This window comes from Penicillium odoratum (genome assembly GCF_028828045.1).
Source record: "Penicillium odoratum strain IBT 22623 chromosome Unknown utg000001l_segment0_segment0, whole genome shotgun sequence".
NCBI lineage: Eukaryota > Fungi > Ascomycota > Eurotiomycetes > Eurotiales > Aspergillaceae > Penicillium > Penicillium odoratum.
Window position 1 is genome coordinate 1,956,771 of NW_026643143.1, and position 27,657 is coordinate 1,984,427.

The window sequence follows — 27,657 nt, forward strand, 5'->3', positions numbered from 1 at the left end:
CATAGCATCCACAAACATTCACCATAGATCCGATCCAAATGGAACAGAAGACTCTGTGAGAACAAGAGCCCAAATCTAATCTAATCCAGCTGCAGCTTCCAAAGCCCATCACCCAAATAATGTCCCTCATCCATAACGACTCCCTTACCCTTACTCTTCATCTCCTCAGTACCCATCTTCAGCGCTCCAACAAGACAAACCTCCTCCTTGCCCTCAGCCTTCACAGCAACAACCTGGCCCGCCTCAAGTGCGTCCGCGGCTTCCGGCAACCGGCCACCGGGCGACGTCAGTCCCGGGGCCATGAGTGCAGCACCGGAGAGCACGAAGCGGATGGCACCGCGGTCGATCTGGATGGTGGGGAGGGCGGATGGGAAGGCGTGGATGAGCTTGAGGTGGGGGATTGGGGGGCCGTCGAAGGGTTGGAAGAAAGGGGGGGTGGAGTCTATTGTGTAGAGGGTGACGCGGTCGGGACTGTGAATTCGTTCTTGTCAGATTTTGTCTGGTGGGAAGCTTTTCTTTTCTGGTATGCTTTCATAGAAGGTAGAAGGTGGTGGGGGTTTTGATTATACGCACAGCTTCACGGCCTCTAGAGAGGCTTTCTTGGGTAGGATCTCTTCAATATATGGCTCGAAACCGGGGTAGGTGTCCAGCAGCTTTTGGCGCAGGCCACGCTGCACTGAGGACTTAACCTTGGAGCGGTTGGTCGATGGGATACTGTAAAATGGTTGTCAGCTGGCTGTGGTTTTTATGCACTTTTGAGTATGTGTATATGAGATGTTGGATGAGATATGTATCATTGGAAAGAGCAAAGGTATTTGTATTGAGGCTGCTCTTTTAAGCAGTGCTTGCTGCAAGCATTGCTTGCTGAGATAGCTGGTGGAGCTTCCGATTTTGCGGTGCTGAAATTGGCTCATTGCTCTGGTTCCGAGGACAAAATACAGTACTTGTGCTGCTGTGTCCACATTTCTGGAGATACTGAAGGTGCTGGAGGTATTCACTTACTCTTTCTTGAACATGGTGGTGTTTTTCTTGAAGAGGGGTGGTGTGTATCGGATCCTATCAATGAAGTGGGATCCGCGGGGATATCACGTGATGATATATGTAGCGCAAAGATTCGATTGAGGAACTAGACTGGGATTTCAAGGCACTTTATTGACAGGACTCTACTTGCTACAGATAAAGGATATAGTTTCTTGTTCAAGATATGTCATTTGTTGATTTACTTGAATATGCATCTAGCTCTTGGCAGCACCAGCCTTGATGAGGAGGATATCACCATCCTCAACAACGTAGTCCTTGCCCTTGGTCATAATCTTACCAGCGGCCTTGACGGCAGCCTCGTCACCAAGCTCCTTCAGTACGCTGTAGTTGTACACAATAGCCTGGATGAAGGTCTTCTCAAAGTCACCGTGGATAACACCAGCAGCAGCAGGAGCCTTGGTGCCCTTACGGATAGTCCATTGACGGACCTCATCAGTTCCAGTGGTGAAGAAGCTGCCAAGGTTCAGGGCAGTGCGCATGGTAGTGATGACCTTAGGCAGACCGGACTTGGTGCCGAGCCTCTTGCACTCCTCCTCAGCGGCAGCATCGTCACCCATCTGGGCGAGACGCTCCTCGAAGCAGGCGGAGATAGGCAGGATAGGAGAACCGGTGGAGTTGGTCTTGATCCACTCGAACAGAGGGGGAAGGTACTTGTTCTTCTGGCGAATGTAGTCCTTCTCGCTCAGGTTGACCAGGTACACGACGGGCTTAGCAGTCAGGAGGAAGAGAGGGTTAATAGCCTCAACCTGAAATCGTTTGAGTCAGTAAATTTATTTTCAGACGATTGGGAGTGGTTTTCAAAGAAAACAAATGGACTCCAAAAAATTTCAGATAGGACTGTTTTTCTCAACATGTCCTCACGAGTTTATAATGTGGGACAGGTTTCGAAGAGCTGGGTTATATTCGAGCTGTGCTCTTATTCATCATTTGATGAAGTCCATTTGTGTAAGGGGAAATGGTGCAAGAAGAAAAATTGTGAAAACGTACCTCCTTGGGGCTCCAGTCACCATTGCGGATATCCTTACCATCCTTCAGCCACTGCAGAACCTTGCCAACAGTAGCCTCCTCTTCCTTGAGCTTCTTCATCTCCAAGGACTGACCACCACGACGAGTCTGCTTGCCCAGGGCATCAAGCGCCTTCTCAACGAACTCGATATCCTTGATGCGGAGCTCCTCGCTAATGATGGTCAAATCGCGAACGGGGTTGACATCGCCCTCGACGTGAATAATCTCAGCATCGTCGAAGCATCGCACAACCTGGAAGATAGCATCGACGGCGCGGATGTGCGACAAGAAAGAGTTACCCAGACCAGCACCAGTTGAAGCACCACGGGTCAGACCGGCAATATCGTACACAGTCAAGTTGGCAGGCACAATGGACTTGGGCTTGTACTGCTCGCACAGCCAGTCGAACCGTTCATCGGGAACAATGACACGGGCCTCCTCGGGATCGATGGTGGCATATGGGAAGTTGGCCGGGTTACCGAGGGAGGACTTGGTGATGGACTGGAAGAGCGTCGACTTGCCGACGTTTGCAAGACCAACCTAAATCATGATGAGTAAGTATCTGTGTAGCCCAAGCGGCACTGAATTCATTAATTCAGACACATGTTATGGTTGGGTGGGAAGAAAATAAAAGCAGAAGATGGAGGAAAGGAGGAAAGGGGGAGGCTTAAATAGTTTGTGTGGAAATAAAAAGTGGACTGTGCTGTGCGAAAAAAATCACGGAAAAAAACAGCACAAGTGGGGTCATTGCTCACATACGATACCGCTCTTCAAGTTGTTTCCAGGTCGGCCCAGGAGGACCTTCTCTTGAACTTGGGCCTTCTTGGGAGGCATTTTATTGGATTTCTTCTTGGAGTAGAAACGACAAAAGACCTTGGGAGTTGGAAGGTGGGGGGATGGACCAAGGCGGGAGCGGCAAGGAAAGCGCGCGGTGAAGGCAGGACCAGCTGCGGATCGTTCGACGATGCCAAAGAAGAGAACGGAGGAATTGAGGAAAGACGTTATGGCGGTACCCACCAAACAGCGGGATGGGAATCAATTGAGATCGATTGTATAATAAAACAAAGAAGTTAAGGAGCGTAAGCTGTAGTCTTGATAGCTTGGAACTTGAATAGCAAAAGGGAGAGACAATGTCATCACAGTTTTCTGCCTGCATTACACACCGCTCACGTGAAGCCCTGCGCCCTTGACGTAATTGAGTATAGAACAAGCAGAACAAGCAGAACAAGTAGAACAAGTACTAGTAGAGAAGTAATAGGCGGAATCTAGGTTGAATGCTTTTGTGAGCTCACGCATCAAATATAATACAAGTACATCTCCCGTTTAGCCATATCACCCTCTCAAAGAATCAAGGTAAAAATGAAAAAAGAAAAGATAAAAGCTGCAAAAAACCCCTCCATACCCCATCCCAAAAGAAAATTTGGTCAACGCCAGAAAATGACAAACAAAGCCTAAGGATAAGATTTATCATAGATCCATCGCATCGGTGTCCGCAGAGTCAACCATATCCAATAACTTGGCATATGGAACAGTCACCCGCTGAAGCTCGCGATATTTACCTAAAAAAATGTAGTCAGTATGGTGCAATGCAATGTAACAAAGTGAAAGCAGGGTAGACACATACCAAGAGCAAGAATCACCTCCTTCAGCAGAGTCTCCCGTGGCCAACCGCAAAGATCATCAGATCCCTCACGCCAATTGCGACCCTCACGCTCATTGGCTTGCAATTTGGTCACGGCATCAGAGCCCTCTTCATCGTCGAATAAACCACCAATCAATCCTTTGAGTAGTTCCTCAACCTTCAATTTCAAGCCTTCGGCACCGATGCGCTTGGCATACATATTCAAGTATAGACGGAACTCCTCCTTCGCACCCAGGGACATGGCTGCAGCCATTCGGTTCTCGAGATGAGCGATTGAGACACTAGACTCAAAGGTCTCATAGCCTTCACGGGAAAGAAGAACCTTGATGAGTCGCTGCAGGAAGTATGCCCTGCCACGGAGGAGAGTCTCGTTGGTAGTGTTGCGCTCCAGGAAGGGGATGATACCCGCTGACACTGCGGCCTTGGCCTCCTTCGAATCCTGTTGTGCATCCTGCAAGTTGCCCACGGGTGCCTCCGTTGAATTCCAGTACTGACTTCCGACGGCCCACCAGGCTTCTGAGACGCGCTGCCATGTGTACATATTCGGCGAATAGGAATATCCCTCGCCGTTGCTCAGGGACACGACGATTCGGCCTTCTGAGTTGATCCGTGCGTTGGTGACGGCGGGGGCAACCGTAGGATTAGCACCCATTACATAGATAGCGGCATCGAGAACCGGTTGTAAAGAGACGGGTGGGTGTGGAGAAGAAAGGTGCTTGACATTCCAAACATAGCACATACCGACGGATGAGATGCATAGAATCCATGGCCCATTGCACTCCAGAATGACGGGTTGCGCCTCCAAAACCAAAGCACTCACTAAACGACGGCCAGCAGGAGTCCAGATATAGACTGAGCCATCTTCACAAGCAGCCGCCCACATGCTTTGATTTCCGGTGACTAGCAGTACAGACTTGGGAAGGAAATCCTGCCATAATGGTTGCTCGCCACGGAACAATGTGAGACGCACCGGTTCCCGATCCACAGCACGACCAGTCAAACTGGCTGGCGAGGGATTCCGAGCCTCAAAGACGACATCAACATTGGATTTCGTGTTCGAATCCCCTCCGCCAGGAGCTGGCGGCTCAGTGGGTTTCCCTGTCAAATCTAGTGCACGAAGAATGTGACTCCGGATCTTGGGAACCGCAAGCCGCAGCTGGCTAACGGACATGCAAGGATTTGTGACAGCGGGTCGAATGAATTCTGGAGTAGGCTGCTGGCCCGCTACCGCCGGCTGTGTTTGAGCGGGGAGAAGTCCATCGGGTGTGTTGGCCATAATGGGCGTCGCACCATTTATACTTGCCGCAGCGACACGCTTTTCAGCTTGTCCCTCCTCATCACCCTCGAGTTGGGCGAGCTTGCGCTTGTTACCAAGAAGCAATGCAGTCAAGCCACCCTTAGGCAGCCCATCGAATGGTTTTGAAAGATCGACTATGGATGCTGGTGCATCTGATTTGGCCTGGCTGCTCACTGAAGCCATCAGGCGGGCCTGTGGTAAAGAAGACTCACCAGCCCCGGCTCCAGAAACAAGCAAAGGTGCGATACGTTTCTTTCCTTCTTTAGTATATGTCGGGCGTTGCTTGAGTCTTTCCAGCTTGGCCATATATGGGTCGGGTTTCTCGGCTTCGTTGGCTGCAGGAGTCGATGCAGTCCCATTTGTTTGCGTCTTTGTTGATTCGGGATTTGGCGACGAAGCTCGCGCGGGGGTTGTACCGTTCACTGACTGCGACGCAGACCCTTCGTTGGCCGCAGGTTCCGCGCTGTCACCCATGAGTGCACCCATACGACCCTCAACGCCCTTAATTTCACCAGCTTTGCTCTTCTCCTCGAGTAGTAACGCATCTGTGGTCTCTGTGATACCGGCACCCTTGCGGTTCGTTCCAAACTTGGTCAAAGACTTTTCATTCTCTTCCATTTCTACCGCCCATCCTAGTTCGCCCTCCTCAAATCGGACTGCCACAATTGCACCATCAAGGGCTGTAGCAAAAAGACACTTGCCGTCGGGACTCCAGGCCAGATCTGAAATAGACTTGGCTGCCATTTCTTGGGCCACCACAATGGGACGAGCGTTGCTAGTAATCCAGACACTCAAGGATTTGTCTGCACCCGCGCAGGCAATAACGGTGATATGATGTTGCGCATGGCCATCAGCCGGCGACTTCTGGATCGGCTCCCGTGAGTATAACCGCGGAGAGAACGAGCACACCTCGACTGGTGCTTCGTGTCCAATGAGATTGATATCGCCATCCCATGAACCACGATTTACGATAGCCACCGAACTGACTGGGCCATTGACTGCGTTCGCAGCAGCAATATGCATGCCATCTGGAGACCATGAGCAACGGCGGAAATACGCGGTTAAAGGAGAATTGGCGAAGGGTGTAGAGATAGTCTGCTCCAGAACAAAGTTGTTCATCTGATCATGAGATGTCGAGTTAGGAGCAGGAGAAGTAAATCGGAAAATCCGAACAGTTCGATCATCACTGGCGGTAGCAAAGTACTTGTTCGCGGGGTCAAACGTGATCCCTTTGACATGACTCTGGTGCACGGAGATCGTCTTCAGTTTTTCGAATGTATGTCCAGACCACACTACCACCTTGGAGTCCAGTCCAACAGAAACCAAGATCGAAGAATCGTATGACCAGCCCAGATCCTGGACATCATTGTCGTGACCGATCAATCGCCGAATAGTGCGCCAGTTCTCCACAGGCGGTGCTTCGTCTGAGCCTGCGCGTTCCAATTTGATTAGCGCTACCTCCCCAGAATTCAACCCACCAGAAACGTACCAAATGTTGCGCCATGTGTTGGCGGATTGGCATCCAGCGTGTAAACACAAACAATCTTATCATCCGCCCCCGACGCAAGATATCGTCCATTTGGAGAAAAGCGAACGGTATGAATCGTGCCAGAATGGTTACTCATCGATGCAAGCTGTTTCGGTTTATTCGCAAATTCCGGATTCCCGGTATTGTAGATGGCCTCAGTAGACCAGATCCGCACGTATCCATCTGTAGCACAGAAGCTCTGTATTAGCGACGATCTTTGGGCGATCTAGCCGCGGGGCCTCTGCTCTCCACTCCCCACGACAGCTGATATGCATGTTGGATTATAGCTAACCTCCTGCAGCAGTCACCAATCTCTTCCCATCCGGCGAGACGTCACAGCTGTAAACCTCGAAATCTTTCCTTTCACCTATGCAATGGATAAACATTTAGCACTGCCATTCTGATCGGGGAATCTTAGAGATTCAGATTCGATTGCGAGTTGACCAGAGCCAGCACGCAATTCCTGGACGAGATGACTCCGGTATAGCATCGCAGGTATTCGTACCTCCATGTGTGAGCCAGACTGGCTTGATAATATGCATTGCGCAACTGGGGCGGAGTGCGCCACTTCCTTATGCACCGTGGAGAGAAAATTCTAGAGTTCTTAGGCTCGGATCCGGTATATTGAATTTAGGTATAATTTATTCGCAGCGAGGGTCGACGAGAGAAGGGCGAAGCTGGAAGTCGAGATCAGGTGGAGGTTCAGGTGTTTATCGTAGAGGACATCGCAGAGACCACCCCTTGGAAGTTCTCAGTCTAGCTTCGCAGGGGTTCAACAATAGATTCCAGTGAGAAGCCGAGGATAGATGATGGGGGAGAAGAATTTGGGTGTTGCGGGACACAAAGGGAGGTTGCTGATCAGGGCGCGAAGCCGAAAAGTCGCGATCTCCAGATTAGGTGGCCCGAGCTCCTCTTTTTCGCGTTAAGCATCTATGTATTTCTAAGTCTAGACTATATCAGTCACATTTGCTAGAATAATTCCAAATCTTCCAGTGTATTGATTCAGATATCTGCTGCTTAACACGATCATACAGGCTTTGTCTTCTTCTGTTCTTTTTACTCTCCTTGTCTTGGGTCCCAATGCCCCATCGTGCCTTATGTACGTAAAAATGGGGTAGTTCAAATCCCGTATGGCAAGAAGAGCTGGTGCCGTTTCTGACTCCTGAAGAAATGCTGTAGAATCAAGCAAAACTGAACAAAAGAAAGAGGAAATAATAAGAGCGGAGGGAGAGTGGTACAAAGAGATAGGCCGGTTAAACTCCTAACTCGGTCGGATCGAGATGCAAAGAGGTCCGAAGAAAGTTATCTCACACATCCAGTTTAGTGATCTTGGTGCTTGGTCTTCTGGCTAGCCTCGTTGAATGATTCCAAGACGCTCCGTGTGACTTCATTGTTGGGCTCCCTCTCACTAGACTCGACCCCGAACTCATGCTCCGCAATATGTTGCTCATTCTTCGGGGTTACGTTGATCTCTGACTTCTGAGCACCAACAGCCTTAGCAGCAATGCTCCTGGCCTGGCTCTCGCTGACTTTTCCGTAGACAGCCATAGCACTGGCAATCATGCCGCCCAGATCACCAACATTGCCCGGAACAACAACGGATGTGCCCTCCTTGGCCAGATTCGAGAATGCATCAACATACTTCTCGGCCACTCGCAAGCTAACAGCACCATGGGCATGCTCCTTGCCTTCCTGCATAGCCTTCGAAACAGCCTCGATTCCACGGGCAGTAGCGTCCGCCTTCAGCTGAATGGCCTCAGCTTCACCAGCCGCCAGGTTAATCTGCTCAGCGCGCAGCGCCTCAGATGCCAGAATGACAGACTGCTTGCGTCCCTCGGCAATATTGATAGCACTCTGTCGCTGACCCTCAGACTCCAGGATCTCCGCTCGCTTGGACCGCTCAGCGGTTACTTGGCGGTGCATCGCTTCCACAACACCGTCTGGTGCATGGATATCTCTGATCTCGTATCGCAGACACACAACACCCCAGTCCTGGGCGGCTTCGTTGATTGCTTGTGTGATGTTCGTGTTCAGGGTGGCGCGCTCCTTAAGGACGTGGTCCAGGGTCAACTGGCCGATCTCGGATCGCATAGTCGTCTGTGCAAGCTGGGAGATGGCGTACTCCGCATCTTCGACACCGTAGCTAAATCCCCATATGTTAGACGTTTGTCCCTGAACCATGCAGGATTATTCAATCCTCCAACCTACCTGGCCTTGTATGCGTCAAACACTCGGGTATACAACACACCATCGAGCTCCAATGTAACATTATCCGCCGTAATTGCATTCTGACTGGGTATCTCCAGCGCAGACTCCTTCAAGCTCTTGACATATGCGATGCGATCCAGGAATGGAATCAAAATAGCGAGACCAGGCTCCAGAATCCGGTGGAACTTTCCCATTCGCTCCACAATCCATGCTGTCTGCTGCGGCACGAATCGTACGATCGTGTTTGCGGGGAGGGTTGTTCGGCTAGTGAAGTAAGTGGGAGGACCACCGGATGAGCTGTGTGAAGCAGCAGGATTGGCGCCAAGCTGGCCGAAAAGGGACTCCGGGGCAAGATTGCGGTTCGAATTTGAGAGAACTCGGCATTGTGTCGTGGATAGACCTGTCCGGGTGGCTGGTCGGGGAAGACGGCGTTGCTGCGGGAGCAGGCTACCTCGGGACCGTAATAGTTTTGATGTCTGACGGGATGCACCCTCCATTTTGAGAGATTGGGGGTATGCGTTTTCTGTGGATTGGAGGGGGTATGGAGGAGCAAGCTGGCCGAGAGAGCTCGGAACGAAGGTTGAGAATGTGGTGCCTGAGGCAACACAGTCTTCTCCGCATTGACTCGATTATAATAGGCACGCGCTCTTTCTTTACCCGACTCTATACCTAGTCCCTGCTTTGCAAGGGGTTTCACACTTATCAAGAAGGGCATCGATAAATATTGAAAATTAAGGTAGATTTTTCGAACATATTACTGGGGGAAACAAGTTCAGGTTATACGCCGCAAAGTGCAATATGACAATAATACAAAAAGCCCCTTGTTGAACCCCGTTTATGAACAAAACACTCAACCACAGCTGCAACCTTCCAAACGCCTTGAAGCCCGAAAATAAAATAAAACTCATTAGCGCTATCGGGCCTCCGCCCAGTGGGCAAAGGCCGACATAATCGCGACGCAGAGGGATCTCTGCACAGAGAACACCATTGATAAATGCAGCAGGAGAACGCCCACTTCGAAGTGGGGAGGTAAATGACATCAAACAATACTTTTTTTCATTGTTGGCTTCGACCATTGCTTTTCTTTCGGCCGCTGGAAACAGCCATGCTGATAAACCTTGAGACTCGCTAAGATCTGGGTGTCAGGGCGGGCACAGACACTTCGAACGCATAAAGATGGAGAACGACAACTCCACAGTAAGGGAAGGAAAGACAAAATTTCTATGATCAGAAAAAAGAAGAAACAATCATTTTTTGGGTCTGAAACACAATGGAATCAGACATCGAAAGGGAAGAAGGGGATATTGCCCATAAGATCATGCATGCCCGACTCCGGAACGTTTTGAGGAGAAAAAACCTATGACTGAGAACGCAGCAGTATTGAAAATTGAAAAACAGACACGAAAGGCAGGCCGATGAAAAACTCCGAGGCTTCGCAATAGACGGTTAATAATGAGGCCTCAAGGTTGCAATAAAATATGACCATCGGGATTCGATGAAGCAAATAGTGGGTAATAATGAATATCCATAGGGAACACAATGTGCTGGTCATAATTTGACGACAAAGCAGAAGAAGATCAAAGAGAAAGAGAAAAAAAAAGAGAAATTGGCATCCCAGAAAAAGAAGTCAAATGCGGTGACGGTATGGCTTTCTCACCGGCCTACTCCACGTATCGCCAAATTCGTGGTTGAACAAATTGGCGACAATGGAGGTTTTCTCAGAATCCGGATCCCGTTTGGCAAGAGCAGTTCGAACAACAGAGAACATGACATCCTGAGGTTTGAAACGCTCATCTCGGCACAGACCGACCATGTCCGAAAGAATCTGAGGGCGTAGAGGAGATTTGGTACCGAGAGTAAAGCGATAAAACTCCATGAGGGAATCGAAACCATCATAAGTGTGTCGTGTGAAAACATCATCAAGGGCTTGACGCCTAAATTCATTGTACATTTTCAATTGGAAATTCTCCTTCAAACGGCCCAACCAGTATCGATAACCAGTGGGACTGATGAGGCTCAAGTCCAAAGGTTGTGGTTCACCCCCCGACTCGAACTTTTCTGACACCTCCAACGATTCGTCGACTTCAGCGTGCTTTTTCTTCGGAGGACCCTTTCTCTTCCGATCAGACGACAGGTGGCTTGGCATGGGCGTTGGGCGAGCAGGGTATTTGGTCGAAGGATGTCTTTTATACTGCCCATGAAACTTACTAAACGAAAACAAGTGTCAGACGTCATTTGAAAGTCATCTGGGGGGCGGTAGATGTCAGGCATACCCAGCTAATTGTTCCGCCGCTCCTTGGGGAGAGAAAGGTGGTGTCGTGGTAAGCGAATTTAGTCCGCGCGCTGGTCGATATTCGTCAATACATGTTATTTCCAAATGTGCTGCAATATCAAAGGAAGAGTCCAGTTCGAAACCGGATGCGGGGTAATAAAAGAAATCCTGGGGGGTTCTCACGGTGGCGATTTCGTTCTGTGCCGATGGCAAGAACTCTGGGGCGTTGGACGAAAGAGCTGTCCGGGAATTGTGGGAAGATGTGCCATTGGGAACGAACTGTTGTGATCCAGGGTGCAAGCCGTTAGATGCACCGCCGACCTGGTTGTTGACAGGTGTGTTCTCGTCGTTCTTTTTAGGTTGCGCCGGTGCAGCACCCGGGAGCACCCACTGGGTCCAGTTCTCACGGGGACGCAGGCGGTCCACGCCATCCTCACCAGTCTGGTACTCGACGGTACGGAGTTGGCGAGAGATATGACGCAAGAGTTCGAAATCCTCGGTCATAGTCTTCACGCGCTTGAAGTTGGCAATGACACTGAGAGGGACAAAGCCTTGAGAATCCATCTGCGAACGAAGGAACATGTCCTTGCACATGTTGTCGACGGAGAAGTAGTACTCCAACTGAATAGACAGCATGCTCATGAGGCCGAAGGGCTCCATGTACGACTGGTAAGGAACGGCGCTCATAGGGCCGGGGTTGACAGCCTGGTAAGGGTACATGGCGTTGATTTCAGAGGGGAAGGGGTAGACACCATATTGATTTGCAGATCCTCCCAAAGAAGGCGACCTCAAGGGCATCCGGTTGCCCTGCTGCGAGCCATTGGCAAGACCGTGCTGGGATCGTTGGCGGTCATTGAAGCCGAAGTTCTTGGGGGCAAAGTTGTGTCCGACACTACCAAACTGGCCATTCTGTCCGCCAAATCCAGAGTAAGCGCCTCCACGTCCACGGCTAGATCGGCCTCCTCGCTCGGCACCTCGGTTGAAGTCCTGGAAGCCATTTGGACCAACATCAGCAGACTTGGAGCCAGATTCAACTCGACGCTCATTAGCACGACCTGCAGCTTGAGAGTCAACGGCTGGTTGACCACCCTTAGCAGCACGGGTCTCGTTGTTTCGGTTAAATTGCTTGCCATCACGTTGGGGCCGGGCGTTCTCGCCACCGTTGGCCTGTTTTCCATTTGAGGCAGCGGCATCTTCGGCACCACGGGCAGGGCGGTTGTTGCGCTCCACGGCTTGAGTCTTGCGACCCTCGGGAATGGCTACTTCCGAGCTAGTAGAGCGTCTGGCCTGTGCAGGGAGGGAAGCAGCACGGTTAGTGCCCGCTTCGTTGCGACCCCGTTCTCCAGAGGCCTGCTTGCCCGCAGAGCCAGGGCCCGATTGACCTGAGGCGGCTTTCTCAGCAGCACCGGCGTGGGCTCCACCACGACCTCCATCCCGTCCACCGCGAGTGGGTCTACGGCCTCCACGGCCAGCGGAAGGGAGTGGGGTGTTGAAGACGGCAGTAGGAGTATAGTTGACGGGCATCCACTTCTCCTTGCCGTGGGTACGCGAGACTGGGCTCTTCTCGGACTTCTCAGTCTTGTCTGTCTTCTCCTGTGCCTTCTTCTTATCTTCAACAATAGCAACCTGCGGTGTGGGCCATGATACAGCATCCTCGACCGGAGGCAAAGCGCCATCCCGTCCCTTAGCGCCATCGGCCTTCTTGCTTCCCTTGGCGCCTTCTTGCGAGCCATCGCTACCCTTCTTCTTGGAGTTGGTCTTGGGAGAATCATGTTGGTTCTCCTCCGCTGCCTTTCCGGAAGTAGGCTTGCCAGTAACGGGAGCTGGGGAGGTCTTGGCCTTGGCCTCTTGGGCTTCTTTACGTTGAAGCCAGATGTTAACTGATGGAAGAGGAGCAGCCTTTAGCTCCTTTGGTGGGGTGCTCTTCTCAGCCTTTTCGGATTTGTCTGACTTCTCAGCCTTCTCGGACTTCGCGGACTTGGCGGACTTGTCCTTCGATTCCTCGGTGTCATTCTCGGCCTTGTCAGCCTGCTTCTCGGAAGCCTCTTGGGTTCCGTTGGAGGTATTTGAGGATTCACCCTCTTTGGACTGTGTTGCCGTGGACCGGACACTCGGAGATGATGTCCTAGAGTGGGCAGCCTTGGGTCTGCTGGCATGCTTGTTGGTGACGGTGGTGAATTCGGCATCCTCGTCGACGCTCGGTGTGGCCTTTTCAGTCTCCTGCGATGTTTCGGTTGCCGAGATAGCTACCGGCTCTGCGGGGATATCGATGCTCTTCTCTTCCGGCTTGGACTCGGTCATCTCGGGCTCTTTTGATACCGGCTTAGCGGGTGCTGGTGTCTCAGACACGCCCTTGGCGGCTTGCGCGTAGCTGAATGTAGGCATTTTCTTGGATATGAAGCTAGGTAGTTCAATCAGACAAAAACCTGCCGAAATTTGGTGGGTAAAAAATTCGTTCTGAGTCGCAAGGGATTCTGCTGTGGGACAGATATTTCTTGCGGCGAACCTGGAGAAACTGAATCAACGCCTACGCGCGATATTACTCCGGTGTCGTTTCAAAACAAAAAATAAAGGATGGATTCCACCTTTTCGTAACCCCACTAAGGACAGTTCTTCCTTCTTTGAGGTGTGACTGAAGAGATCCAGGTCTTCAGGCACAGCTTGAAGACGGTATAGGTAGGAATGCGGTTTGTTTGTCGGTGTGTAAGGACCGTTTAAAACGCAAATCGCATCGGTGGGATGTCGGCACGGAGGGAAGAAGGAGATTTCTTTCGGATCCCGCGGCTAATTCCAGCTCGGTTCGGTCTCAGATATCAAATCAATCCGGATCTCACGATGTCAAGATCAGGCAGATACACAGGGATGCGAGAGGAACTGATATGTCAGTTTCGACTTCCGGATCAGAATTGGATCCTGTTTGAGATTCGGAGCACGAGAATTAACGGCGCGAATGACACGTATGCGACGGGTTCGAAATCCACTAGGAAGGAGAGGTGAGGATCGGAAAGATTTCGAGGTTCTCAAGAATCGCAAGTGGGACAAGGGTCCGGGGAAGGTGACGGAGCAGGTGAGGGCTCGGCGTGGTCACAAAATCCGGTCAAGGAAAAGAATCAAAAATAAAAACAAGGGAGGAATGGGGAAAGTGAGGAACAAACACCCGAGAGAGGGGGGGTGGGAGGAGGTAAGAGGGGAGATGGTGAAGGGTAAGAGCAGGGAACGCAAAATTATTTGGGTAATAAGGGCAAAATGATTAGCGGGAGCATTTTTCTTACCTTACACAAGGTAATGGATTTTTTGACCCAAGGGAAAATATGAGAACAATTTTGCGTATGCTTTCTGTGTACCCCAGGTAAGGTAATTGTGGAATTTCGCATGAGAAAAAATCTCTTTATAGTGGATGGTGCCCAGCGGATTAATCCCTCGGTGCCGGACGCACAAATTTACCAGACCAACTTTTAAGTCCAGTATGATCATCCGAGAAAAGGTTGAATTTACATTGACTGTACTACAAAAAGTTTCTCAAACTATCCTGCTACACAAGAAAATACAATACACTCAAGGTTTGTGGGAGAATGAAATCACTAATAACACTATGAATGGACTTAGGAAATTATCCTACCTCTTTAGGACTAGCGGCTCTTCCGTGGGCTGGATTGTTACCGTTGGTTACCATTTTTACCAAAATGACAATACACTATATGCTCACGTCTTCCTTAACTGTACTTGTTTAAAGCCTGAAGTATATGAACTTTTTAACCAGGTTGCCCAAGCTAAGTATTTAGTGAATGTGTCAGGCTCCCGAAATATGAGATAGGAGCCTCAATGTATGAGCGACCCAATCGTGGAGTCAGGGATAGAATTTCCGGCATCACCATCTGTTCAGGGTCCTTCCAGGCTGGAAGGCCTGGAATGGGGGCCTAATATCTAGCCAATGGCAAGATTGCAGGTACTTTGTATACGTACCTCTGACTCCCTACTCCGTATATGACAACCGTTGCCTGTCAAAACACTTATGACTGGCACTACGAACTCCCCGAGAGATCACGTATTTTACTCTGTATGGGTTTACATTTGTCATAAAATAGTACATTCTACGGTCTACCCAAATACATTTAGATTTTTGAATAAAGCGTTATCCTATTGCGGGGTCCACCGGAGCCCCTCCGTTCGAGGTCGACGATTGGCCCTTAGACCATATATCCGCCTAGTAAATTATTTGACGCGGTGCAACGGGAAGTCAATTCATGGCCTTGATTATGTTATTCGCTCTGACCTGCAATGGCTTCGGCCCTTGATCAACAATCTGAAGACAAGCCAATAATATTAATATTAAAACAACTTGTCAACTTGAACCTCTTTAAATCGCGGAAATTTATTATCTTTATAATCTCCACACCGACGCGGAAGTTGAGAACTGATCCGGCACATCCTTAGCCACGGAGCGTTCTACCGGATATACGACCCGTGAAATCCTCGGGTACCTGACTTGGCCGGTAACTAAGGAGTTGCGTTATGTAGGTATACGTAATACAGACCTTGAAAGTTGCATCCCTAACATTTGAACCCGCTTTTACCCTGGCATATACTGCGTATTGTGCTTAGTACTGACAACTGTCCACGGTTATGCACCTAGATACGGATTAGGAAATAATTCCATCTTACTCCGTACTTGCCGGATGTCATGCTAAGGGCCCGCTCAAGCCATTACTGATTCATCACCTGGTGGTTCTGTGCGACCGAAGAATGTGATATATTTGCCCTGTCAGCACGTGATCGACTCCCAAAGTTGTAAGGAGTTGATGCTACACATCAATTCCTGATCGCTACCTCTATACAGATTGACTTCCACCCTATACCACACTATACCATATTTCACCTCCTAAATAACATCCTACGCCCGAAATACGGCAAAAACACGTTCGGCAGTGCACAATTAGGGCTGAGGGCACGCGGAATCCGTCGGGATGGGGTGGAGTATGTAATCAGAATACATCGGTGGGAACAAGGGGACCTTGGAACGTGGGATGTGGTATCTGTATCACTCTGCGGATACGCTCCGCTAGGCCGATCTAGAGGGATGAATATAGGTAAGGATTAACAACATAATATAGACAAACCAGAAACAGGGAAACAAAATGGTATCGAATCCGTACGCGCGATAACTCCAGGCTTCTATGGTTCAAAACAAACAAATAACTTTTTCAAGCCGGTAAACATCCCTACCAATGCCGAACACTAACAATCACTTGTTCCCGCACGTCTGTATCAACCGACTTTGTCGGCCCTACGAAGCCTAGACGGCTGAGAACCCGCCATACTAATTTGCGCTTCAGGTTCTCTCGGACGGAGATCTTCTCCAGTGCGTCTTGCCCGTTGAAATATTTAAGGAAGGAGGGCCAGTATGTTTTGAGTAGACTTTGAACGTTTTCGAGCTCATCCGGCGCGATCTCTGGGCTCACGCCGTCTAGGAAATCCTCGTCGCCGGGCTTCTCGGGGAATCGGGAGACGATCTCGTCTAGCCATCGGGATTCGAGTGGGGATGCCCGGTGCGGAGATAAGATCAGGGAAGACTGCCGTAGAGCAGTGGACCGGTCTAGTAGTTTATGCGAAGTGCGGAGCTGTGCATGCGGGTCGACGCGACCCGGAATGGGCGTGTCATCTCTGCTGCCATGGCTGGCGAGTGAGGACGATGATGAGGAGTTTGCATCGTCTTCGTCTGAGCTGTCCGTGTCCGGGTCTGCCAGAGCGCTGGGCTGACTCTTGGCAAGATAGCGGTCTACTTCTTCTTTACGGAGAGCCATTTCCACAGCCAGTTTGATCTCGGGAGTCACTTTGATGCGAGCGAAGGTGCGCAACTGTGTTACCCAACCACCGCGGAGAAGCCATGCGAGAATTGAGAAGTAGGTTTCCTTATGGTCTTTGCTCGGAATGAAGTTTCCAAACGGACGAGGGGTACCGCTGAGCAAGGAAAGCATCTTTGGAAGGCTGGGAACTGTGGGAAATGCTGCCTGGTATGCAATAGTCGCTATTTCCAGTTTGCTGAGATCGCAATTGGGGGAGACAATGTATGTGTCTCGCTGGTGGATGGGAGGGATGGCTCGAGCACGACGCCAATAAACCAAGTGACTAGCCAGCATCTGGATAGTGGAAAGTGGAATTCCTGAGGTTGCTGAGATTTGGGCGAATGACTTGGTTGGCTTGGAACAGCGAATGTAGTGTCTTAATGCCGTTGCTAAAGTGCCACCAGAAGCTTCAACGTCTTTGATGATGGATGCCTCACTATCAAGTAGAAGTAGTGCAAAGTGTTTCGCAAGAACCTGGTGGGGTGAATTTATATCGTCAATACTAGGTTCATCCACCGGGGTTGCACTGTCTGCTGTTGTCAACCAAAGACCTGGATAAGATTTGTCCGCGGGGCCAGCGAGATACGGCGTGGATGTCAGCGGGGGGATCTGTAGCGAGATAGAAACATCTGGACTGAGTGATACAGAGGCAATCTTGGAGGCTGAGATACTGGTGTAAACAGTATAGATTGCCCTGGCTAGAGAAGACTGATTTATCAGATCAGCATACAGTTTGTGAATTGAGGTTCCTAGAACAATGTTAATTCAAGCAATTGAATATGGGCAGGGGACAAGTACTTGACTCTCGAGCATTTCGCCGTACAGACAAGATATGCTGTGATTCCTTCCACACATAACCCGTTCGAGCCTGCTCCCATTTCAAGGCTTTAGCAAACTTCTTGATAGCATTTTCATAGATCTCTTTGACACGCCCCGAGTACTCAAGCAGAGGAGGATCCATTACAAAGACCACATTGAACATAGTCATATGATCCTTATCCTCAGGATCATCCGACTGATTCCCAACTTTCGTGCTGGCCACAGAATGGCGCTTCGTCTCAGTCGGAGAAAGCGTCAGCTCGGAGATAGTAGCAATACTACCCCCCATATCAGGAGAAGCAACACCATCTTCATCCTCAGCGCCCTCAGGATCGTTATGACCCAACTCCCCACCATCCCACTCCGAGCGATTCTTCTTCTTTTTCTTCTTCCGTCTCTGCTTGCGCCATGTTCCATCCTCCCGCACAAAGACAGGCCACCCAATAAGCGCAAGATCATTAATCCCAATTTCAAATCGCCGTTTATGCCATGACCGGGACGGACTCAGTAGCTTCTCCCACACACTACCCGGTAAACCCAAAAGCGACACCCAAGGTGCCCGCGATGATCCACCAGCACCATCCCGATCCGACTCATCCTCAAGATCAGACCCAGCACCACCCCGCTTCCGCAACGACGAGGCCCGACCAGATCCCAAAGAACCAGGGCGCGGCGGTTCAGTCGGAGCGGTACCAGGCGATGCAGCGATAGACGCATTCTCATCGATGATGCCAAAGTTACTCGCGCGGCGAGCGAGTAACAAGCTCGGCGTTGTTGGGTGGCTGCCACTTGGTATCTGGCCTGGGGTTGCCTGGGCAGCTGGGTTCTGGTTTTCGCGCTCTCTTTCCTCCTCCTCTTCGTCTGAGCTTAGGCCGCTATCATCGCTAGAGCTTGAGTCTGTGTTCTTGGCGCCTTGTCGGTTCCGCGCGCGGGAGGTGCGGCGCCCGTTCTTGGTGGTTGTCTTGAGTCGGTTCTCGCTGAGTGGGTTTGGAGGGTAGTGGAAGACGAGACGGGGCCCGGTGCGCGATCGCACGATTAGAATGATGGCCACCAGGCATGGGTCTGGTGGCCGTGCGATTGACGACATTTAGTGGGGTGGTGATCGGCTGGGGCGATGTTGGAGCTGGAGAGCTTTTGGCTCGGTGGGCGGAACCTGGTTTCCCCGCATGCAAGCTCGAGCCAATTGTGACTGAAAATAAAGTGACTTTGTCACTTTCATTTAGCATCTAGTTTAATTGTGGAAATGAGGTTTAATATGGAGTTTCTTATGTTACATTACAGTATCTATGTACAATTTGTTCTCAAAGCCTGTGAAGCGCCTAGACTGTCTCTTGTCACGCTCCTTTCTCAAATATCGTACAAATCATCCAACTATTGCCATCCCTTTTTTAATTTTTCTCCGTTCCTTGTGATGCGTCAGTCGTATTTGCTGCTGTTGGAGCTTGTTTTTTTTCTTGATCGTCCTTGAATATAAGTCCAAGGTTCTTAAAGTCATCAGGCGCCATGAGGTTTCTATTGGAGGTTGTCAGTCAGTATTGCCGCATATTAGATTGGTTCCAAAAGTTTGTTCCCAGGAGCGACAGGAGTATAACTTGTGACAAATAGGGCAGGGCAACGCACTTGTCCATTCGGCAGGCAAGATAATCCTTCGCCAATTTGCGGCATGCCTCGTCGTTGGTACCTCGGTTTAATTTGATGCATTTCAAGTAGCCAGAGATAATATGCTTGCATTCTCCTATATAATCGGCCAATCGGTTAGCGGCGCTCTTGGGTATATATATTGCGAAGGGTGGAAGGAGATTTGTTGTCAGCATACCTTCATGGTCGAGAGGAAAGCTACCACGCTCAGGCCTATCGAATTAAAAACAAGTTGTCAGTGATACTGCCAAAGTCATAACACCAACCCAATTGCGGGAGTTATGCCTTCTGACGATGCGAGGGAATGCAGCGTGAGGATCCCGGCTGGGGCAAAACTCACGGTGAGGGCTTGTAGTTCACCGAACCACCTCCGGGGGCTCCGAAACTCATCTTGGGGTATTTATGGCAATATTTTTAGCCGATCGGTATAGAAATGACTCGTTCAAGCGGTGCAGAGGGGACGATGATGCAGTCAAGACTTCGTTTCGAAAGCTCAAGCCGCGAGACAAATAGAACAAACGAGACAAACATCCGATCGACCAACCAACATCGCAGGATACGGCCAATGATGTATGCCCCGACAGAACCGGCAGAGAACAGGGCTAGAGCTGTCATTATGGACGAATAGGCGAAGCGAGGATATCATCTGTTGCATGATTATCCATTAAACTTTTAGTTTGTGATGTTTGACTTGTCTGCATAAGTTGGGGAATTTGGTTCTTTGCACCGCGATTAGATATAAATACCTGAACCAGCTCCCGTTCATCGAAATATAGTAGAATTCCACCACCTTCTGATTGACTTGAAAGGTCGGACCTCCGCACCGTTCAGCATCTAAATCCAATAATTTTTGCTCAAATTAAGATGCCAATGTATGTCCACCTACCAGCCCATAAGCAGTTGGCAGTTTTGAACAAGACAGCCTCCATGCATTTACTTCGTATTTGAAACTAACTTACAATAGGAAACTCGACGGAAGCTGCCAATGTGGCGGCATCGAATTCACACTCCAGTCCCAAACCCCAGTGCCCTACCAACTTTGCGCCTGCAGCATCTGCCGCAAAGTAGGCGGGTACATCGGCGCCGTGAATCTCGGCGGCATCGCGGACAGCCTGAAGGTGCTAAAGGGCCAAGATCTCATAAAGTACGAATAAAGCCCCAGACAGCAACCAGAACCTCTAAATATGATCTATTTATCCAAAGATCGTGTCTAAAGGCGAAGACAAAAGAAAATGCTAACAATATATTGTAGAAAGTACCGCGGCATCAAAGATCGCGGAACCCCGAATGAGGAACGATGCTCCTCTGAGCGGAACTTCTGCTCGAATTGCAGCTCAATGCTCTGGCTCTGGGATCATCACTGGCCAGAACTAATCCATCCTTTCGCATCGGCTATTGATACTGAGCTGCCCGTGCCGGATGAAATGGTTTGTGTTATGGCTGGGTCGAAGCCTGCGTGGGCGCGGTGGCCTGAGGGTAAGAAAAGTGTGCATGAGCTTTATAACGGGGAAACTAGTATTGAGGGGTGGCATAAGCAGCATGGCTTGTTTGTAGAGTGATTCGAAAGAAAATTTCAGCAAGGTGCTGTGGAGATTTTAGGGTAGGAAATGGACTACGAGATGATTTACGATTGCAGATCAGAATGGAAGGATATAAAAATCAATTGTATTCAGAACTATTCATGGGTATCAAAATCTGCATTGCATATTAGCAAAGAACACAATGTACAATGAGTGAACGTTGTGTGGATGAGGGTAGCGGTCAGATCTCCAAAGTGAATAAAATTTGGTATCGTCAATGGTATTCGGAAAGAACACAGCGAAAATTTTTGTTCATCAGGCAAAGAAGGTTGGATGTAAAAAAGTCAAACTCACATGTTAAGGGACGCCAGGGTATCTTCAATGGATAGCGGGGCACTATATGATCGATCGAGTCAGCAATCGCATTCGAGGAAAATGCAAATTAGAAGTCAAGATCAAAACATGGTATCTATATCAGGCTAGGAGCCCTGGTCAGCATATGTTTCTCTTTTCATTGCAGTAGATGCAAAACTCACCTCATTAAATCAGAATTTTTGTTTAATGTTCATTTTCGAATAAATTCGAATCAAACAGTGTGAATATCAAGTTTCATCATAATAGGTATGACCATGTTCAGGAGCACGCATGCAAGAAGAAAAAAGAAGTGTAGAATACCTATTGTCACACAGTCAGATGGATGTTCAAGACTCATTTTCAATATGAAAATTCGAGACAATGGGCAAAGGATCAGGTGACGAGTTCTCAACAAGTATTCCACCTCCCATTCACCCACAGAGTTTGTACGCTCTGGGTTTGAGGATGAGGGGACGTGGATACGTTATGTCCGCCCGTTCGTTCAAATTTTCTTCATGCAAGGCACATGCCGCAGTGGAGGGAGATTGATGAGAAATTGAATTTACCTAACCAGAATTGAGTTAGCACGAGGTCAAGCCAAATAATAGCTGGTAACAAGTAACAAGAAATGTTTCGAAGTCAGACAAGGCTGAAACTTAATATTGACAAGATTCCACACGATAACTTAAGCTTGAGGAATGCCTTTGCATGTCATAGGGTCATCATTCGAAGGGGGAGGGGTGCGAAGAAAAAAAAAGTTTGTCTTACCTTTTTAGAGAGAAAATCATGATCCGAGGCCGACAACAAGCATCAATTGTTGAGGCACCTCGTCATGGATGATAGATGAACATGAGACAGACATTGCTTTTCATGATCTCTAACAGAAATAAAATAAAAGAAAAGAAGAGCTGGGAGCTGGGAGCTCCCAGAGTGAGATGTGCACGGAAGAGAAAAAATTTTATGGGCGGATCGCGGAATATAAATGGAGCCGCGAAGTACGGCCGGGCGCAGAAGCTACATCCGCAGTTTGTCTGCGTGTCAAACATTGCACAGAAACCCCACTGTTCATCTCCACTCTATCCACTCCTTCACTTCTACTCTCCTTCTGGAAGGTTCAACAAACACGCCAATCAATAATAACAAAGGAAATGTATCATCTTGACGAGGAACCAAGTACCCAAACCGATATACCGCATCACAGAGCCGCGTGCTAATCTTTAAACCAAGCTCGAGGCATCATCGAATCGCACGAGATTCTTCATTGTCAAGCACACTGTTCAGCCGAGGACTCGAACGCAAGATATCTTCCAACTGCCGTGTCTGCTGTCTATTATGCTCCTCGATGCGATCGGTGGCGAGCCTAAAATTGATCAACGCGGTCAATAAAGTGATTAAAAGACACACAAAACTGCGACTGACCAGATGAAAGTATTCAACAAGATGTTTATCGATTCGGTGTGGGACTGAAGCTTTTGTCGATACTTGCCCAACGAGTCGCCTCGAAAACTCCATAAAACTTGCCTTCACTGGACCCTGATTTTGGATCCGAAGTGAGGGAAGATAAAGCCCATGATATTGCCATGAGTGTTCTGACTCTGCACCCCAGAGTTGTTGACTGCCGACCGATAGTCTGCCGTAGAATTGACCAGTATTTCCAAAGTCTCCCGACACGAACCAATCATATATGCCATTTGTAAACTCATAATAGCAGTGTATCCGAATTGATTGATTGGTCTGGTCAGGATGGTATCGTAGGCGACTTGTAAATTGCTCAAAGCGAAGCAGAGACTCCAGAGAACGTCCTGGAGTTCTCTCAGATCGGTGGACGCTTCGTTGCGACCTGTCGTGGTAATAGAGGAGACAAGGCGATAGGCGATCTGGGTGCAAAGCACAAGGTCTCCAACAGAGAACCCGAAAGACATGATGATCGGGAGAATATAAGCAGACTGAAATGAATTGGATGGAGTGTCTGATAATCGGATATGTTCATGAGAATAAGATGGAAAACATTACCTACTTGGGTAATCTTACCATCTTATTTATACAATGTACTAGACGCTCTGATGGTGAATCGACGCCGGTGGGATTGACAGTCCCCTTCCTTTCCTTAGTAAAAATGGGAGAAATGGGAGAAATGGGAGAAATGGGAGAAATGGGAAAACTAAATTAAAATATTGAATTTATTCTATTTTATTTCTTTTTACAGTATCAATCATTGACTGGATTATATGGCCGGTTTAATAGGTGCCTAGCTCGAGAAGGCCAGTCTTGATCAGTCACAATTGAGTCGGGGCAGTTGAAGAGCCAGGGAACTTTTCCGCCAGATAGGAAGAATTGACGCAAAAGAAAACAAAAGAAAACGACCCATTCACGTGGCATACGGCCCGGCGATTTGTATCATCCCAGAATCCATCCACTAGGAACTGACATAAAGCCATAATTCCAATCGACCACAGCAGTCCCTATCGGAATCCGCTTTTTTTTTTTTCACCTAGTCCAGTCGAGCCTGGAATGGACAGCAAACTTCTAACGCCACCGACTGACCCTTGTGACTAACGCGGACGATCTCAGACAATCGAAGCAAAAAAAGAAGTCTGGGCTCCACACCGGGACTTTTACAGTATCGGGGCAGGAACTCCACTTGCTTATTCCGAGATCAATTAGAATCAAATCGAAAACAACACTTGCCGATTAGACCAGTATCTTAAAAATATGTTCTCCACACTCTTTTTCCGACAAGTCATTTACAAAGCTGCTCTTACTCAAACAGCTGCCTTGCAACTTTCTCTCTATCAATCCTTCTACAAAGGGGAAAAGCTTCAAAAAACCGAAGGCACAGGCAATTTCTCTCCGGTAGACACAGGGCCGAATAGGAAGTAGGCCCCCGGAAGTTTGGGTTCTAAAGTAGATTGACTACTTTTACTACTTCTTGTACCATATCATACTAGAAAATCCACAAAATCCCCAAATTCTATCATCTAATATCCGCCGATCTAATATCTACACATTTCCACTCTTACCGATCTCCACCTGCTTGTACTCTCTCCACCTAACCTCCGAACACCATACCGCGCCCATAAATTGACCTCACCACCCACCGAGAGGAGATCCAGACCTTTGTTGAGAGCGGAGCTACCTAGGAAGCTATCCATGATTTCCTAGCCGACAGGGTATATTAGAGTGACACAGGTCAGATGAACCTCTCCGTTTGCTCGTAAGTCTTGAATTGATATCAATCTTTCTCTCTCTCCCTTCTCCACCCCTGTTAGAATACAGATCTTATTCCAGCAACGTTCTTTTCGCGGTGGAGTTACACACCCTTAAGGGATAATACCTAAGCTCCGTGGAGACAGATGTATGTACACCTGATATTTTTCGGAAAGAATCCATGTAATTCATTAACTATCAGCGAAACTAAGGGCTCAGTATCAAGAAATTCCCAAAATAATACCTTTAGAGCTGAATATAGTGATTGCAACTATCGAGATACGCCTTTCAATTTAAAAATCTCTGGATATTTCACTCTCCAATCAATTGTCCATCCTGGTTCATAGGCAAAAGTCGGTGTTCCTCCCATTCTCTCAGCTGTTAGAGGCTTCCATGGTGTCAGAGTGGTCAGCGCCCAAGACCTCCGTCGAGATACTAACACAAATCGTTATCAAGCTGCACGCATCAAGTGGTTGGGTAATATAATACTAAATATGGGCTACAGTACGCATGGTCATAAGCGTGTGCGGGTGCTTCTCTCCAAGCACTCTCTTTCGAGTCTCCAACAACAGCACCGCTAGCATCTGGGCATCCTGTAATCGGCCTTGATTTATATACGTTGTTGTTAGATTTCCCATAATAGCGAGCGTATCTGGATGCTCCTCGCCAAGAACCCTTGTGTGAGTTTTCAGAAGTGGCTCCTGTAGAGTTTGAGCATCTTGATATCGGCCTTGTTTCATATAAGCTGTTGCTAGATTTCTCATAGTAAGGAGCGTATTTGGGTGCTCATCGCCGAGAACGCTTTTCTGAGTTTCCAGAAGTGGCTCCAATAGTATGAGAGTATCTTGATATTGGCCTTGTTCCATATAGGCAGATGCTAGATTTCCCATACTAATGAGCGCGTTTGGGTGCTCGTCGCCAAGAACTCTTTTCTCAGTTTCCCAAAGTGGCTCCTGCAGCATCTGAGCATCTTGATATCGGCCTTGTCTCATATACGTCATTGCTAGATTTCCCATAATAGCGAGCGTGTTTGGATGCTCGTCGCCGAGAACCCTTGTATGAGTTTCCAGAAGTGGCTCCTGTAACATCTGAGCATCTTGATATCGGCCTTGTCTCATATACGTTGTTGCTAGATTTCCCATACTAGCGAGGGTATCTGGATGCTCCTCGCCGAGAACGCTTTTCTGAGATTTCAGCAGTAGCTCCTGTAGCATCTGAGCATCTTGGTATCGACCTTGCCTCACATAAGTCAATGCTAGACTTCCATTACTGTCGAGCGTATCGAGGTGCTCCTCGCCGAGAACGCTTATCTGAGTTTTCAGCAGTAGCTCTTGTAGTATCTGAGCATCTTGGAATCGGCCTTGCCCCACATAAGTCAATGCTAGACTTCCAATACTAGCGAGCGTAAGAGGATGCGTCACGCCGAGCAGACTCTGCCGAGCTTCTAGTACATGCTTTTGTAGCTCTTCGGCTTTGTCAAATTGACCTTCATGCCGATAGCTAGTAGCTAGAAGATCTGTGGCACTTACAACGCTTGAATGTTCCGGACCAAATAAATTTCCAAGCACTTCTCGTAAAATGGTGAGAAGTTGCTTCGTTTCTTGAAATCCGCCCTTTAAATACGCGAATCTTGCTGCACGACTAAGAAGCGCCACCCATAGTTCGAAAGATTTGTCGGATTTTGGTCGTTGGAGGCTTGCCAATCTCACATGAGGAAAAAGAGACTGGCACTTCGCCAATAGCTCATAATCTTCATATGGGAATTCACGATGAAGACTTTCAATAAAAGTATCTCGCAATTTCTCATCCTCGCCCTGGATTTCTAGCCACCTTCTCATTGAGAGCTGGACCAGTCGATGCATCTCGAAAATAGTAGGGTCTTTACTGATCGAGATAAATGCATAATCTCTGAGAATGTCAATATCATCCCCGAATTCGTCATCGTCTCCGAATTTACTGCAATTGATGACTTCACAGCTAATTGAACGTGGTACCCTGTTCTCGAATTCTGTGCAGTCGTCTAGTTCCCTAGGGTGTTTCCGGACCAAACTTTCAGAAATCCCCTGTCGATCGAAGAAGCTCATCAAAGACAGGAGGTCGGCTGCAGACTTCCTGATATGGCGAATATGCTGAAATGAGATTTGCCATGTGACAAGAATTGACTTCTTCGCTTCATGATCTCGCTGATAATGACCGACGTCGTAATCCAAGAGCTTTATCTTTCGTTGATCACTTCTTTGGAAATCCTCAAGATACCGAGCTACCGAGCACCGGGAAGCCTTGTTCTTGATGTTGGCCGCCGCCTGCACAATCGCGAGGGGCATGAATTCGAGTGCCTCAGTAAGCTTTTCGATATGACCTTCGGTCGATCCATCACATGTAATATTTCCAAGCTTTTGTTTCCTCAGCGTAAACGCATCTGACTTTTCCATAGGCTCAATTGGAATGATGTCATTCTCATTGAGGAGATTCAAAGCCACACGTTTGCTGCGTGTTGTGATAATAACCGTACCATGGAGACTGCGAGGAAGGAAAGACAGAAGCGGTTGCTTCAAAGCGGTGCGGTGACTATTCTCGTCTTCACGGATTGCGAGTGGCTTGTATAGGAATTGGTCATCGTCCAGATTGTCGAGAATCAAAACCCATTTCTGGCCCCTCGAATCCTGAAGCCAATCGTAGACGAGCTGAATAACATTCGCTTTGGGATCATTGCGCCCGGGGACCTTGACTCTGTTGGCGATTTCTTTGTAGCTTTGCTCGAAGCGGTTTGTATTGCTTGCATAGACCCAAAAGACCCACGTATCTGGTGATTGATCACGCACTCGATACGAGTATTCGATAGCGAGCTGGGACTTTCTTCTTACTATTAGTCTCTACTTCGCAGAACGAGGAAGTCAGAGCTGACCCAACACCACCAAGACCAACAAGTGCTAACCTCGAGGCCGATGTAGAGGATTTCTCTTGAACGATATCGAGCAACGAGCCACGATCAACAAAATCTGGATCACGACAAAAAGGAACAGTGGATAAAGGGATAGGTGGTGCTTGTGGCTGCTCTAAGAGAAGGTGATAATCAGTTAGGAGGGGCTGGGCCAATTATAGAATGGGGCTTGACCTGGAGGGTAAAAATGGTTATTGACTGTGCCACGGTTGTCCGCAATCTGAGACCCCGAGTTATTGAAATCAGAAAAAGTGATCTGTGACATCTTTGAAATGTGTTTTGGAGAGCGGGAGAGCGTGAGAACTATGGGATGGGATTTCTTCGCACTCAGCTTAGCGCGCT

The 27,657-nt window shown here is 48.7% G+C and overlaps 11 protein-coding genes across 11 annotated transcripts; 1 reads left to right on the forward strand and 10 right to left on the reverse strand.

The window, feature by feature from the left end:
* Positions 1 to 80: 80 nt before the first annotated feature.
* Positions 81 to 1,016, reverse strand: N7520_000715 (translation machinery-associated protein 20; the record flags this gene model as incomplete). Its single annotated transcript, XM_057134650.1, has 3 exons — positions 81 to 471; positions 574 to 714; positions 1,003 to 1,016. 3 exons carry the CDS (start codon positions 1,014 to 1,016, stop codon positions 81 to 83), a joined length of 546 nt encoding a protein of 181 aa, XP_057000586.1.
* A 219-nt stretch (positions 1,017 to 1,235) lies between these two features.
* On the reverse strand, positions 1,236 to 3,012 carry N7520_000716 (YchF/Obg family ATPase; the record flags this gene model as incomplete). Its single annotated transcript, XM_057134651.1, has 3 exons — positions 2,806 to 3,012; positions 2,029 to 2,586; positions 1,236 to 1,787 (listed from the first exon to the last, which is right to left on the reverse strand). Exons 1-3 carry the CDS (start codon positions 2,878 to 2,880, stop codon positions 1,236 to 1,238), a joined length of 1,185 nt encoding a protein of 394 aa, XP_057000587.1. The 5' UTR covers positions 2,881 to 3,012.
* A 501-nt stretch (positions 3,013 to 3,513) lies between these two features.
* Positions 3,514 to 7,055, reverse strand: hir1 (putative histone transcription regulator Hir1; the record flags this gene model as incomplete). The annotated part of the gene is made up of 5 exons (XM_057134652.1): positions 3,514 to 3,605; positions 3,671 to 6,415; positions 6,475 to 6,696; positions 6,806 to 6,880; positions 7,019 to 7,055. The coding sequence occupies 5 exons, from the start codon at positions 7,053 to 7,055 to the stop codon at positions 3,514 to 3,516; spliced, it is 3,171 nt and encodes a 1,056-aa protein (XP_057000588.1).
* Positions 7,056 to 7,833: 778 nt separating this feature from the next.
* On the reverse strand, positions 7,834 to 9,218 carry N7520_000718 (SPFH domain-containing protein; the record flags this gene model as incomplete). The annotated part of the gene is made up of 2 exons (XM_057134653.1): positions 7,834 to 8,656; positions 8,722 to 9,218. The coding sequence occupies 2 exons, from the start codon at positions 9,216 to 9,218 to the stop codon at positions 7,834 to 7,836; spliced, it is 1,320 nt and encodes a 439-aa protein (XP_057000589.1).
* Positions 9,219 to 10,348: 1,130 nt separating this feature from the next.
* On the reverse strand, positions 10,349 to 13,378 carry N7520_000719 (La domain family; the record flags this gene model as incomplete). The annotated part of the gene is made up of 2 exons (XM_057134654.1): positions 10,349 to 10,928; positions 10,995 to 13,378. The coding sequence occupies 2 exons, from the start codon at positions 13,376 to 13,378 to the stop codon at positions 10,349 to 10,351; spliced, it is 2,964 nt and encodes a 987-aa protein (XP_057000590.1).
* A 2,834-nt stretch (positions 13,379 to 16,212) lies between these two features.
* N7520_000720 (nitrogen permease regulator 3 family protein) lies at positions 16,213 to 18,742 on the reverse strand (the record flags this gene model as incomplete). The annotated part of the gene is made up of 2 exons (XM_057134655.1): positions 16,213 to 17,585; positions 17,635 to 18,742. The coding sequence occupies 2 exons, from the start codon at positions 18,740 to 18,742 to the stop codon at positions 16,213 to 16,215; spliced, it is 2,481 nt and encodes an 826-aa protein (XP_057000591.1).
* Positions 18,743 to 19,043: 301 nt separating this feature from the next.
* On the reverse strand, positions 19,044 to 19,683 carry N7520_000721 (coiled-coil-helix-coiled-coil-helix domain-containing protein; the record flags this gene model as incomplete). Its single annotated transcript, XM_057134656.1, has 3 exons — positions 19,044 to 19,167; positions 19,276 to 19,506; positions 19,634 to 19,683. 3 exons carry the CDS (start codon positions 19,681 to 19,683, stop codon positions 19,044 to 19,046), a joined length of 405 nt encoding a protein of 134 aa, XP_057000592.1.
* Positions 19,684 to 19,707: 24 nt separating this feature from the next.
* Positions 19,708 to 19,908, reverse strand: N7520_000722 (uncharacterized protein; the record flags this gene model as incomplete). The annotated part of the gene is made up of 1 exon (XM_057134657.1): positions 19,708 to 19,908. One exon carries the CDS (start codon positions 19,906 to 19,908, stop codon positions 19,708 to 19,710), a length of 201 nt encoding a protein of 66 aa, XP_057000593.1.
* A 249-nt stretch (positions 19,909 to 20,157) lies between these two features.
* N7520_000723 (GFA family protein) lies at positions 20,158 to 20,852 on the forward strand (the record flags this gene model as incomplete). Its single annotated transcript, XM_057134658.1, has 3 exons — positions 20,158 to 20,165; positions 20,258 to 20,437; positions 20,546 to 20,852. 3 exons carry the CDS (start codon positions 20,158 to 20,160, stop codon positions 20,850 to 20,852), a joined length of 495 nt encoding a protein of 164 aa, XP_057000594.1.
* Positions 20,853 to 22,690: 1,838 nt separating this feature from the next.
* Positions 22,691 to 23,089, reverse strand: N7520_000724 (uncharacterized protein; the record flags this gene model as incomplete). Its single annotated transcript, XM_057134659.1, has 1 exon — positions 22,691 to 23,089. The coding sequence occupies one exon, from the start codon at positions 23,087 to 23,089 to the stop codon at positions 22,691 to 22,693; it is 399 nt and encodes a 132-aa protein (XP_057000595.1).
* A 1,773-nt stretch (positions 23,090 to 24,862) lies between these two features.
* On the reverse strand, positions 24,863 to 27,580 carry N7520_000725 (P-loop containing nucleoside triphosphate hydrolase protein; the record flags this gene model as incomplete). Its single annotated transcript, XM_057134660.1, has 3 exons — positions 24,863 to 27,230; positions 27,280 to 27,430; positions 27,490 to 27,580. The coding sequence occupies 3 exons, from the start codon at positions 27,578 to 27,580 to the stop codon at positions 24,863 to 24,865; spliced, it is 2,610 nt and encodes an 869-aa protein (XP_057000596.1).
* Between the last annotated feature and the right edge of the window lie 77 nt (positions 27,581 to 27,657).